The sequence below is a fragment of the Salvelinus alpinus genome, chromosome 5 (genome assembly GCF_045679555.1).
Source record: "Salvelinus alpinus chromosome 5, SLU_Salpinus.1, whole genome shotgun sequence".
Taxonomy (NCBI): Eukaryota; Metazoa; Chordata; class Actinopteri; order Salmoniformes; family Salmonidae; genus Salvelinus; species Salvelinus alpinus.
In genome coordinates this window covers 81,507,476-81,520,169 of record NC_092090.1, presented here as the reverse complement: position 1 = coordinate 81,520,169, position 12,694 = coordinate 81,507,476, and the positions used below count along the sequence as shown (strand labels likewise).

Here is a 12,694-nt window from a genome sequence, read left to right as displayed (position 1 = left end):
AAATGTGTTTGGAGAATGTTTCCTTACTCTCAAATCATGAATGTTACCTTGCTTGTCTGCAACTTAGTTTTTTTGTTTTGTTTTTTACACAAAAAAACGTTGTTTGTTGTTGGATTATGTCAGAGACTACAGCTTGGGCAACGCAACTTGATGGATGGACTGACTGACCACTTTTAAGAAGTGACATTAACCTAAGCCCAAGCAAGTGGAATCAACTGCTACGATGTCTGTCAGTGGCTACCAATGCCTGTCACACATTCAGCAGAATGAGTTGTCAGAGATGCTTAACTGCTGTTGCTACAACTTGTCAGAGATGCTTAACTTCTGGCTGAACAGAGGGCCAGTGATGTGAGCGGTGGACGATGTAAACACTGGGACTTGCTAAATTCTTGCACAGAGCCCACATTACACAATGTTGTGTTTGAATGTACCCTTTAATGTAGAACATTTTATTTAAACTATAACAGTGCAAGGTTTTCCAATTGTGAAACTCGTCTCTGGCAATCTGTGCTACTAGGTATAAGAATATTTGTAGTTAATGTGCTGTATTGGATATCAGTGTAACTAAAGAAATAAAGAAATTCTAATATAATTTTATATAACATTAATTACAACTCATGCATTGCACTGAAACAATAAATTGTGCAATTATCAAAGTCTCTCAGAGACATCACCATAACCTCGATGACGACTTTGACACTGGTGAAGGCCTAGACAAAAATAGACCTTAATTCAATGAATGCCAGTTTAATTAACCAGCGAAAAATAAGAATCCTGTTAACATCAGTTAGTCATCAATTAGTGACGTTGATTAGGCTACTACACATAGGCTTATCTCACCAGACTACCGTTGCAGCATGACGAAACAGCCTATTGTTAAAATGATTTGTTTTACACATTAGCTGAACGTGTGAGCAGTAAACTGCTCAACGAGAAAGAATGGAAAAGCGATGGAGTGTTTGGCACATCATTGCCACACCCCTCCAAGTGACATTAGGCTACTCACTTATGAATACCGTGATTAATTATGATCTCAATGCATTATAACATAGTTGATAAAACGCATTTTATATCCGTCACGAGAGAGATGAAAAACAAGATGTAGGGTTAAATTAAAGCTTTTCTTGTAACCCAATCAGTCTTTTTATCTCTTGTGTATTTCATAAAATTATACAAACATACGAAGTTCATGCTGATATGCATACTGAATGTTGGTTCATTTGTCGTTAATTGCGTAGGCTAATAATATGCGTAATATTGTGCGTAAAACATACCCAAAGTACATCCATTACCATCTGCACCAGGGAACTACAAAACCTTTTGCCCCAATTTTTTCCACTTTACAGTCAACTGTGCCCTGCCCACCCACAATACAAAACCTCCAACTCCCAACTCGTGGGAGGGACCTGCCTTTCAACATTTAACCACTGCCCAGCAAGAGGCCAAGACGCGCTGAGTAAGAGGGCTTTTTAAACGTGTAATTACTTGGGGCTATATCGTGGCTACATTGCGATACAGTACCTATGAGTGACACTTTTCTTCCCTTGAAATAAACATCCAAATGGCAATAACTAATAGTTTTTCCTGTGGACTTTGGAAGTTTGACTCTAAAATGTATGATGGATCTCGGTGACTCTCTTGGTTGCAGACTTTTTGGATACTCTCAGGAAGACTTTCACACTTCAACACACATGCAGTAACTGGAGTATATGATTTTCCCCATATGCGTACCATGATGTGTTTCTCATATGAATTTATGAAGAAGGTGTTTCACATCTGAAAGTTGGTGTGTGAATGGAATAAAACTCACAAACTAACAAGAGACACGGAGTGGACAGGTCAAGCGGATGCGAGGGAACTCTTGGATTATTTTGGATCCGTTGGGAATATTAGGCTACTTGCTCTCTGTGAAGAAAAACATTTGCGATTGGATGAAAGAATGTATGGAATAAATCAGCGCTGTATTTACATGTAAGAATACTACCATTTGAAACATTCTTATCAAAACAGATTGCATTGTTGGTGATAATGTTTTATTTATTGTGATTTTATTTTGCAGATCTTTTCATTTCTTCGTGTTGTGGTGCCATGCTCAGGTAAACCCTCTTCCATAGTTCCTCACAGATTGCAGATTGATTCCTCGCAGATTGTATAGACAGTTTGGGGCGGCAGGTAGCCTAGTGATTAGACCATTGGGCCAATAACCGAAAGGTTGCTAGACCGAATCCCCGAGCTGTCAAGGTACCAATCTGTCTTTCTGCCCCTGAACAAGGCAGTTAGCCCACTGTTCCTAGGCCGTCATTGCAAATAAGAATTTGTTCTTAACAGACTTGCCTAGTTAAATAGATAAAAATATATAGGCATCTCCCACTGGGCACAGACGTCAGCAGTTCAAAGTCTAGTTTTGATTAACATTTGGTTTAGGTGATGTGAAATCAACCAAAATATCACCATGTTACTTTTATTCAGTGAGGCTCTCAGGCGGTGGTTGGTTTATTTTAGAAAAAAAATAGAGGTTAGAAGAAAATTCTATATGTGATTTTATGTTTCCCTTTTGCATAAAAAGGGGGAGAATCACCCGTCTCCTAATTTTAACCAGTATGTGATGGAGCAGGGCGCAATGACGGACCAGCTTAGCCGGCGACAGGTCAGGGTTTATCAACTATACAGCCGGACCAGCGGGAAGCACGTCCAGATACAGGGCAAGAGGGTCGCCGCTACTGCTGAGGACGGCAACAATTACGGTAAGTTCTTCCCATGACACAATGGTGGCTGCATTTGGGCAAAGTATCTGTTTTCAACCAGTCGAACCCATGCATACAAGTCTAAAGTCTTATTAATGGTTTTTAATGAGGACTGCATTTGTAATGAGCTGTCTGTCTACGAAGAGGTGTGCAGGGCTAGCCTAGGCTACTTGCCCACCTATTGCTGGCCCGACCCTCTGTGGGGCTGTATGTTCATTTAGCCTGCCTACTGTATCTAAACCCTTGTCTGGCGAATCAGGCCAAGTCTTTTGTCCTGGTCCAATACACATTCCAGTTGTTAAACCTAATTAACCAGGGGGTAAATCAATTGACCCATAGGACAACTGCAATTGGGATTTGTTGTATTCCACTTCCATTACTTTTGTCTTCAAACATGATTAATGATAACACTTAATTAATCAGCGCAATGGTTTGTTAATGTGTCTCAAACCTGAAACACATAATATCTCACATAGGCTGTTGTGATGGTCTCTCTCCAGTGAATGTCAGTTAATTTTAGGATCTCCTTTTGCATAATATTTTTTTGTTGTAGGCCAATAGATGGCAGACAGTTTATTTTTGGCTTTATACAGGTTTGTATTATTCCACTTGCATAAAAGATTTTGAATATGATATAGGGAGTGTCCAAAATACACTTGTTATGTAGTGAATTTACATAGGCCTAGTGGATTTATCACACCATTTTCATGTGGATATTTGTGTGGATGTTGTAGCACGTCTCTTTGTAGAGACTGACACCTTTGGCAGTCGGGTTCGGATCAAAGGTGCAGAGAGTGGACGCTACCTCTGTATGAACCGGAAGGGGAAACTGGTTGGAAAGGTATGATATCAAATCCACATCACTTTCAAAGTTGTAAGAATTCCAGCGTGCTTGTTTCCTAGTTGGTCATTATGTATAATTAACAAAAATATAAACGCAACAGGCAACAATTTCAACAAGTTTACTGACTTACAGTTCATATTAGGAAATCAGTCAATTGAAATAAACTCATTAGGCTCAAATCTATGGATATCACAATTGGGCAGGGGTGCAGCCATGGATGTGTTTGGGAGAGCATAGGCCCACCCACTGGGGAGCCAGGCCCAGCCAATCAGAATGAGGTTTTCCCCACAAAAGGGCTTTATTATGGACAGAAATACTCCTCAGTTTCATCAGCTGTCCGGGTGGCTGGTCTCTCACACTCCCTCAAAACTTGAGATATCTGTGGCAACATGTGTGACAAAACTGCACATTGTAGAGTGGCTTTTTATTGTCCCCAGCACAAGGTGCACTTGTGTAATGATCATGCTGTTTAATCAGCTTCTTGATATGCCACGCTTGTCAGGTGGATGGATTATCATGTTCACTAACTGAAATGTTCACTAACAGGGATGTAAACAAATGTGTGCACAAATGCACAAATTTGAGAGAAATAAGCTTTTTGTGCGCATGGAACATTTCTGGGATCTTTTATTTCAGCTCATGAAACATGGGACCAACACTTTACATGTTGCGTTTATATTCACCTGCAGGATCGTCTGAGACCAGTGTTCATTATATTTGTTATTGTAAATAAACAAATAGAAAATAATTTAAAGAGTTTGGTTCGCTAAACAGAGAAACTGCAATAAAACTGATGTACACTACCATTCAAAAGTTTGGGGTCACTTAGAAATGTCCTTGTTTTTGAAAGATTTTTTATTTTTTTTGTCCATTAAAATAACATCAAATTGATCAGAAATACAGTGTAGACATTGTTAATGTTGTAAATGACTATTGTAGCTGGAAACGGCTGATTTGTAATGGAATATCTATATAGGTGTACAGAGGCCAATTATCAGTAACCATCACTCCTGTGTGGTAACCATCACTCCAATGGCACGTTGTGTTAGCTAATCCAAGTTTATAATTTTAAAAGGCTAATTGATCATTAGAAAATCCTTTTGCAATTATGCTAGCACAGCTGAAAACTGTTGTTCTGATTAAAGAAGCAATACAACTGGCCTTCTTTTGACTAGTTGAGTATCTGGAGCATCAGCATTTGTGGGTTCGACTACAGGCTCAAAATGACCAGAAACAAAAAACTTTCTTCTGAAACTCATCAGTCTATTCTTGTTCTGAGAAATTAAGGCTATTCCATGCGAGAAATTACCAAGAAACTGAAGATCTCGTACAACGCTGTGTACTACTCCCTTCACAGAACAGCGCAAACTGGCTCTAACCAGAATAGAAAGAGGAGTGGGAGGCCCTGGTGCACAACTGAGCAAGAGAACAAATACATTAGTGTCTAGTTTGAGAAACAGATGCTTCAAGTCCTCAACTGGTAGCTTCATTAAATAGTATCCGCAAAACACCAGTCTCAACGTCAATAGTGAAGAGGCGACTCCGGGATGCTGGCCTTCTAGGCAGAGTTGCAAAGAAAAAGCCATATCTCAGACTGACCAATAAATAACAAAGATTAAGATGGGCAAAATAACACAGACACTGGACAGAGGAACTATTTTAATGGACAAAACATGTGCTTTTCTTTCAAAAACAAGGACATTTCTAAGTGACCCCAAACTTTTGAACGGTAGTGTATACTTACTAAAATTGTATTTGTCACATGCGCCAAATACAACAGGTGTAGTAGACTACCGTGAAATGCTAGATTTTGAGCCCTTTCCCACAATGCAGAGTTAAAAAGTAAGAAAAATATGAGATATACGTGACTTATATTGTGTTATAATGGTACTTATTTGTAATGTCATTCATTAGCCTGGATAGGGTCGGTGACAGAGAGACAACCCAACTTGTATTTCATGTAGCATTACAGTTTCAAGGCATGGGAGAAACTCTCCTCACTCCATTTGGTGGTTGGTCAGGAGTCAACCCTCCACTTCTTGAATGGAAATAGAAAATATTTATTCAGTGTTGTCTGCTTGCCATGAGAAATAAAGGGTTTCATCTCACATGATCTTTTTCATCTGTCATCATCATTTTAAAAGATTAGGTTCTGGTTTAATCTAGTGACTAAATAAATGTAGATAACGGGTGTAGCTTTCTAGTGGTTCCTCTCTTCTGAAAACCTTAGGTTGGAGAGGAATAGTTTGCTAATACTTCTCACAACTCCGACAATATAGTTATCGTTGTGTGATTTGGATATCCTGCTAATAATTCGTACTTATTTTAAATACATTCTCCACTATTCCTAGTTTACTCTTAGTTTATTGGCTGTACTGATACAGTATGTGGTGTCTTCATTGGAGTTTTAACGAAACTGTCTCAAAATGTATATACAATGGGTTTGACCTTGTCGTGTAGGCTACTATTTGGCTTGTCTTGTACACATTGTTTGCATTTGTTTGTAATTGTTAATAGTCTTTTCTGTGTTTCATTACAATATTGAAGTATTCAATTTTGTTTGGAGCGTGGAAATTAATAGATAGCAGTGTAGTTCAGAGGGAAATACTGTATAAGTAGCCTAATCAGATGTTGTTTTAATATGCCTTCTAGTAGTGGTGCTAAACTGTGTATGTGCCTATAAACTTGGATTTGACTTAGTCTTTCCTCTCTCTCATCCTTTCAACAGCCTGATGGCAGAAGCAGGGATTGTATCTTCACAGAGATTGTTCTGGAGAACAATTACACTGCCTTCCAGAATGCCAAGTATGAGGGTTGGTATGTGGCTTTCACCAGGAAAGGGAGGCCCATTAAAGCCTCCAAGACGAGGGAGAACCAGAGAGAGGTCCATTTCATCAAGAGGCTACACAAGGGCCCACTACCTTTCCCCAACATGGACAGAATCAAACAATTTGAGTTTATCAGTTTTCCACCCACCCGTCGAGCGAAACGGAACAGGAAATCACAGACTGCTGCCTAGTACAGAACAAATCGGACTATTATTGAGGAAAATTTTATTTTTGTATGTTTTTAATATGTGAAGATACTTAAAATGCGAAAAAGTCTAAAGTAATTTAGTTGTAAAATGATCCCATGTAAGAGAGTAAATGAGATTTATGTATATATTTAATATGACAGTGTGTATGTATGTGTTTTCTTTTGCTTTTAGATTGGTCCCGTGACAGAGTGGGTAGAGGATAGGTACATTAATAAACATGTTCAGCTTGGTTATCACAAAACTTAAGCGTGACAAATGCAACATTTTACCTTTAGATCATCTCTCTCATATGATATGACTGCTTTCTTGGTACTAGTGCTGAAATTGATTTCTAAGTTAAGAAAACCTCTTCAGAAATGTACAGGAAGTAGTAATGTTCTTGTTTCACAGATCAGTGTGCACAACCAGTGCATACATTTTTTAATCCAGTATAAAAATCTGTAGCCAAGTGGTATAACATTCTAACGAACAGCTATGCCAAGACATGATTCATTGCTCAGGTATGATTCTTTAAATCAGGGGTGTCAAACTCATTCCATGGAGTGCCGAATGTCTGCGGGTTTTTGGTTTTTCCTTTTAATTAAGACCTAGAAAACCAGGTGAGGGGAGTTCCTTATTAATTAGTGACCTTAATTCATCAATCAAGTACAAGGGTGAAGCAAAAATCTGCAGACACTCTGCCCTCTGTGGAAGGAGTTTGACACGTGCTTTAAATCATCCACCTACCAATATGTAGCCTAGCTACTGTACTTATAGTCAGAAATATGAAATAATTTGCTTACTATCAAAGTGAGACGTACTTATTATACTTACTCAATTCCATGCTACTAATTCTGTTGCTTAGCCCTACTGTTTTGTACAATTATGTAAATGCTTCATTCAACAACACCAATCAAACTAACTCCTAACGCCATTCATTTTCTGTGTAGGATGAACTTGTCATGATTCCAAATGATTAATCACATGGATTTATGACACTGTTATGACAGATCAAAAATTATATTGCCACTAAGCCCTTTATCAAGGAATAGGCCAATAATATTGTGGAGATTATCACTTGTAATGAACTTGGCAAGGAAGTAAGACATGGATATTACAATTAATTATCATTAATAGCAAGAGATGTGATCTTTTGTGTATTTAATATTCATTTGATCTATTTTCAACCTGATGACAGATTCTTTTTTTAGGAAAACCATTTGTCAATGTAGTCCTATGAAAGCAACAATCTGAATGACCCCACTGGAGGTGCTGATCCATTCATCCCTCACATCTGTCTTTTATTCAATCATCATCAAAAGCCAGATAAGAGCATCCATTTCCAATACTGGGGTTTGTGTAATGCTATTATAGGGACATTTTCCCACCATCCTTTCATAATAGTGCTTAAATTAGCCTGCTGACACATCCAAATGTAACTCAATGGAGTAGGTATCCTAATTGCAGTGTTTTCCCCCCCTAACTAGTGGTATACACTGAGTGTACCAGACATTAGGAACACATTCCTAATATTGACTTGGAAGCCCCCTCTCAGAACAGCCTCAATTCGTTGGGGGCATGTACTCTACAAGGTGTCGAAAGCGTTCCACAGGGATGCTGGCCCATATTGACTCCAATGCTTCCCACAGTTGTGTCAAGTTGGCTGGATGTCCTCTGGGAGGTGGACCTGTCTTGATACACACGGGAAACAGTGTATTCTTGACCTGTGTGCCTGGCACCTACTACCATACCCCGTTCAAAAGCACTTTTGTCTTGCCCATTCACCCTTTGAAAGGCACACATACACAATACATGTCTCAATTGTCAAGGCTAAAAATCCTTCTTTAACTTGTCTCCTCCCCTTTATCTATACTCATTGAAGTGGATTTAACAAGTAACATCAATAAGGGATCATAGCTTTCACCTGGTCAGTCTTTTTTAAATGTTTTCCTTCTGCTAATACTGGGATGATTGAAGTGGAGTAACAGTTCACTCTAGTGGTTATCATTGTATACTGCAACGGTAATTGTGCCCCATTGGGCTGATCAAGTCATTTTTGTTTGGTTCAGGTTTTTTGGTAGGATAACCCAATAACCCCATCAGAATAAACTGACCCTGGACCTGCACTTGCTGTGTTAGAAATGCTACCACCATGAAAAGCTACAACCGTGTGACAAACGGAAACACGACTGTAAAGAGTTTCTCAATAGACCCCTTTCTGTATTTAAAAACATTGCCACACAAGGGCGATCTGTGTAAATTGGTGGAGGACAAGTCAATGTGCGGGGGTGCCTGTTAGTCGAGGTAATTTGTAAATGTAGGTAGGGGTGAATTAACTAATAAACAGCAAGTAGCAGCAGTGTACAAAACAAATGGGGGGGGGGGGGGGGCAATTTAAAATAGTCTGGTGGCCATTTGATTAATTGTTCAGCAGTCTTATGGCTTGAGGGTAGAAGCTGTTAAGGAGCGTTTTGGTCCTAGACTTGGCGCTCCGTTACCTCCTGCCGTGTGGTAGCAGAGAAAACAGTCTATGACTTGGGTGACTGGAGTCTGACAATTTTTGGGGCTTTCCTCTGACACCGCCTATGTCCTGGATGGCAGGAAGCTTGGCCCCAGTGACGTCCCGGGCAGTACGAACTACCCTCTGTAGCACCTTACGGTCAGATGTCGAGCAGTTGCCATACCAGGCAGTGATGCAACCAGTCAGGATGCTCTCGATGGTGTAGCTGTAGACCTTTTTGAGGATCTGGGGACCAATGCCAAATATTTTCAGTCTCCTGAGGGGGAAAAGCTGTTTTCGTGCCCTCTTCACGACTGTCTTTGTGTGTTTGTACCATGTTAGTTTGTTGGTGATGTGGACACCAAGGAACTTGAAACTCTCAACCCGTTCCACTACAGCCCTATCCGATGAGAATGGGGGCCTGTTCGGCCCACCTTTTCCTGTAGTCCACGATCAGCTCCTTTGTCTTGCTCACATGGAGGGAGAGGTTGTTGTCCTGGCATCACAATTCCAGGTTTCTGACCTCCTCCCTATAGGCTGTCTCATCGTTGTCGGTGTTCAGGCCTACCAATGTTGTGTCGTCAGCAAACTTCATGATGGTGTTGGAGTCGTGTTTGGCCACGCAGTCATGGGTGAACAGGGAGTACAGGATGGGACTAAGTACACAACCCTGAAGGGCCCCCGTGTTGAGGATCAGCAAGGCAGATGTGTTGTTGCCTACTCTTACCACCTGGGGGCGGCTCGTCAGGAAGTCCAGGATCCAGTTGCAGAAGGAAGTGTTAAGTCCCAGGGTCCTTAGCTTAGTGAGAACTATGGTGTTGAATGCTGAGCTGTAGTCATTGAACAGCATTCTCACAAACAGTTGAAGTCATAAGTTTACATACACTTAGGTTGGAGTCAGTAAAACTCGTTTTTCAACCACTCCACAAATTTCTTGTTAACAAACTATCTACTTTGTGCATGACACAAGTAATTTTTCCAACAATTGTTTACAGACAGATTATTTCACTTATAATTCACTGTATCACAATTTCAGTGGGTCAGAAGTTTACATACACTAAGTTGACTGTGCCTTTAAACAGCTTGGAAATTCCAGAAAATGATGTCATGGCTTTAGAAGCTTCTGATAGGCTAATTGACATCATGAGTCAATTGGAGGTGTACCTGTGCATGTATTTCAAGGCCAACCTTCAAACTCAGTGCCTCTTTGCTTGACATCATGGGAAAATCAAAAGAAATCAGCCAAGACCTCAGAAAAAACATTGTAGACCTCCACAAGTCTGGTTCATCCTTTGGAGCAATTTCCAAACGCCTGAAGGTACCACGTTCATCTGTACAAACAATAGTACGCAAGTATAAACACCATGGGACCACGCAGCCGTCATACCGCTCAGGAAGGAGACACGTTCTGTCTCCTAGAGATGAACGTACTTTGGTGCGAAAAGTGCAAATCAATCCCAGAACAATAGCAAAGGACCTTGTGAAGATGCTGGAGGAAACGGGTACAAAAGTATCTATATCCACAGTAAAACGAGTCCTATGTCAACATAACCTGAAAGGCTGCTCAGCAAGGAAGAAGCCACTGCTCCAAAACCGCCATAAAAAAAGCCAGACTACAGTTTGCAACTGCATATGGGGACAAAGAGTGTACTTTTTGGAGAAATGTCCTCTGGTCTGATGAAACAAAAATAGAACTGTTTGGCCATATTGACCATCCTGGTAATCCATCTGGCCCTGTAGCTTTGTGAATGTTGACCTGTATAAAGGTCTTGCTCACATTGGCTACCGAGAGCTTTGTCACACAGTCTTCCAGAACAGCTGGTGCTCTCGTGCATGCTTCAGTGTTGCTTGCCTCGAAGGAGCATAAAAGGCATTTAGCTCGTCTGGTAGGCTCGCATCACTGGGAAGCTCGCATATGGGTTTCCCTTTGTAGTCCGTAATAGTTTTCAAGCTCTGACACATCAGATGAGCGTCAGAGCCGGTGTAGTAGGATTCAATCTTAATCCCGTATTGACACTTTGTTTGTTTGATGGTTCGTCTGAGGGCATAGCGAGATTTTTATAAGCGTCCGGATTAGTGTCCCGCTCCTTGAAAGCGTTAGCTCTAGCCTTTAGCTCGATGCAGATGCTGCCTGTAATTCATGGATTCTGAATGGGATATCGCTCCCACAGTACGGTCACTGTGGGAACGACGTAGTCGATGCATTTATTGATAAAGCCGATGACTAAGGTGGTTTGCTCCTCAATGCCATTCGATGAATCCCAGAACATATTCCTGTCTCTGCTAGCAGAACAGTCCTGTGTGGTACAAGGTGTAGTTCCTATAGAACGCCAGCAAAAAAACACTATTATTTACATGTTGCTTATGAGTGCATTTCACACTACTTTTGGATTATAATTGGATTTTACGGCTCGTATGAATGCCCTGCTTAATATAATGTTTGTGTCATCATCGCAAATGCATTATACTCAAAAAACACTCAACAAGTAAAATGACTCTTTGGCTAGCTTTTGCTACAGCCTAAATCAATGAGCAATAGCATTCTAGCTAAAAACGGCTGCATCCAAAATAGTTATTTTGCAAAGATCACAACCAAATATAATCTTAGCGACTGTTCAAGCAAGAATCCATCATAATTGTTACCGTATGAGAACCCCAAAACGTTATTTTGTTTAGAAGTAATAAAAACGTACATCTAGGTTGTTCGTGCGCAGATGACGATGGCCAAGAGTCAAACGCATCTGTGCGTGACGTCTGTGTGTCAACTGCTGGAAAAGGGTCTGTAGCAGTCCACAACATGGTTAAGTCTCATTTACCTAATGCATTTACTGATGAGCCAATCGGGAGAAAGGATTGAGGTTGGATGATTGGTTGGAAAGCTGCAGACGAGAAAGTTAGCGGAAGTGGATGCTGTGTTCGAATCAAGCATTACATCGAGGAAAGTCGGTGAAGATGAATGTCTGAAAGGACACCAGACCGGAACAAAAAGGAAATTGTCTAAAATTGGAGTGAGGATACGTGTATGAATGATAATTAATCGCTTCTTGTTGGGATGCGTTTGTTGAGTAAGGATGCATTTGTGGGAAACCAGTTTGAGGTGTAGAAAATATTGAAGTTCTATTATGTGCTGGGAAAAGAGGGGTCTGTCAGATTGACCAGGACTGGTCTTATTTTGATTAAGTGTATTTCTGAAAAACAGAGGAAGATTGCACTGCACCTCAAAAGAATCCGAACAACAGAAGTTTTGGGTTTTGAACTTCGGAGTAGAGCACTGGTCTAAGGGGTGATGACAGATGTTCAGGTTGAATACCTGAACAAAATTCCTGGTGTTGTTGATGCCCGGCGTCTGACCCGATGGGTGAATGGAGAAAAATAAGAAAGTCTGCCAGTCCTGTTGTTTTTTGATGAAGACCAAATACCTACGCATGTGAAGCTTGGTTATGTAAGATACACTATAAGAACTTTCGACCCAAACCATTGCAGTGTAAGAATTGTAAAGGATGTGTCCATTTTTCAAGTGTGTGCAGACGGACAGAGTATATTGAAGAACTGTGTGTAGGACGACTGTGCTGAAATTGTGGTGGGGATCC

The 12,694-nt window shown here is 40.5% G+C and overlaps 1 protein-coding gene across 1 annotated transcript; it reads left to right on the top strand.

The window, feature by feature from the left end:
• Positions 1-1,785: 1,785 nt before the first annotated feature.
• fgf17 (fibroblast growth factor 17) lies at positions 1,786-6,866 on the top strand. The gene is made up of 5 exons (XM_071403647.1): positions 1,786-1,971; positions 2,060-2,096; positions 2,567-2,744; positions 3,479-3,585; positions 6,317-6,866. The coding sequence occupies exons 1-5, from the start codon at positions 1,940-1,942 to the stop codon at positions 6,605-6,607; spliced, it is 645 nt and encodes a 214-aa protein (XP_071259748.1). The 5' UTR covers positions 1,786-1,939; the 3' UTR covers positions 6,608-6,866.
• The last annotated feature ends 5,828 nt before the right edge of the window (positions 6,867-12,694 follow it).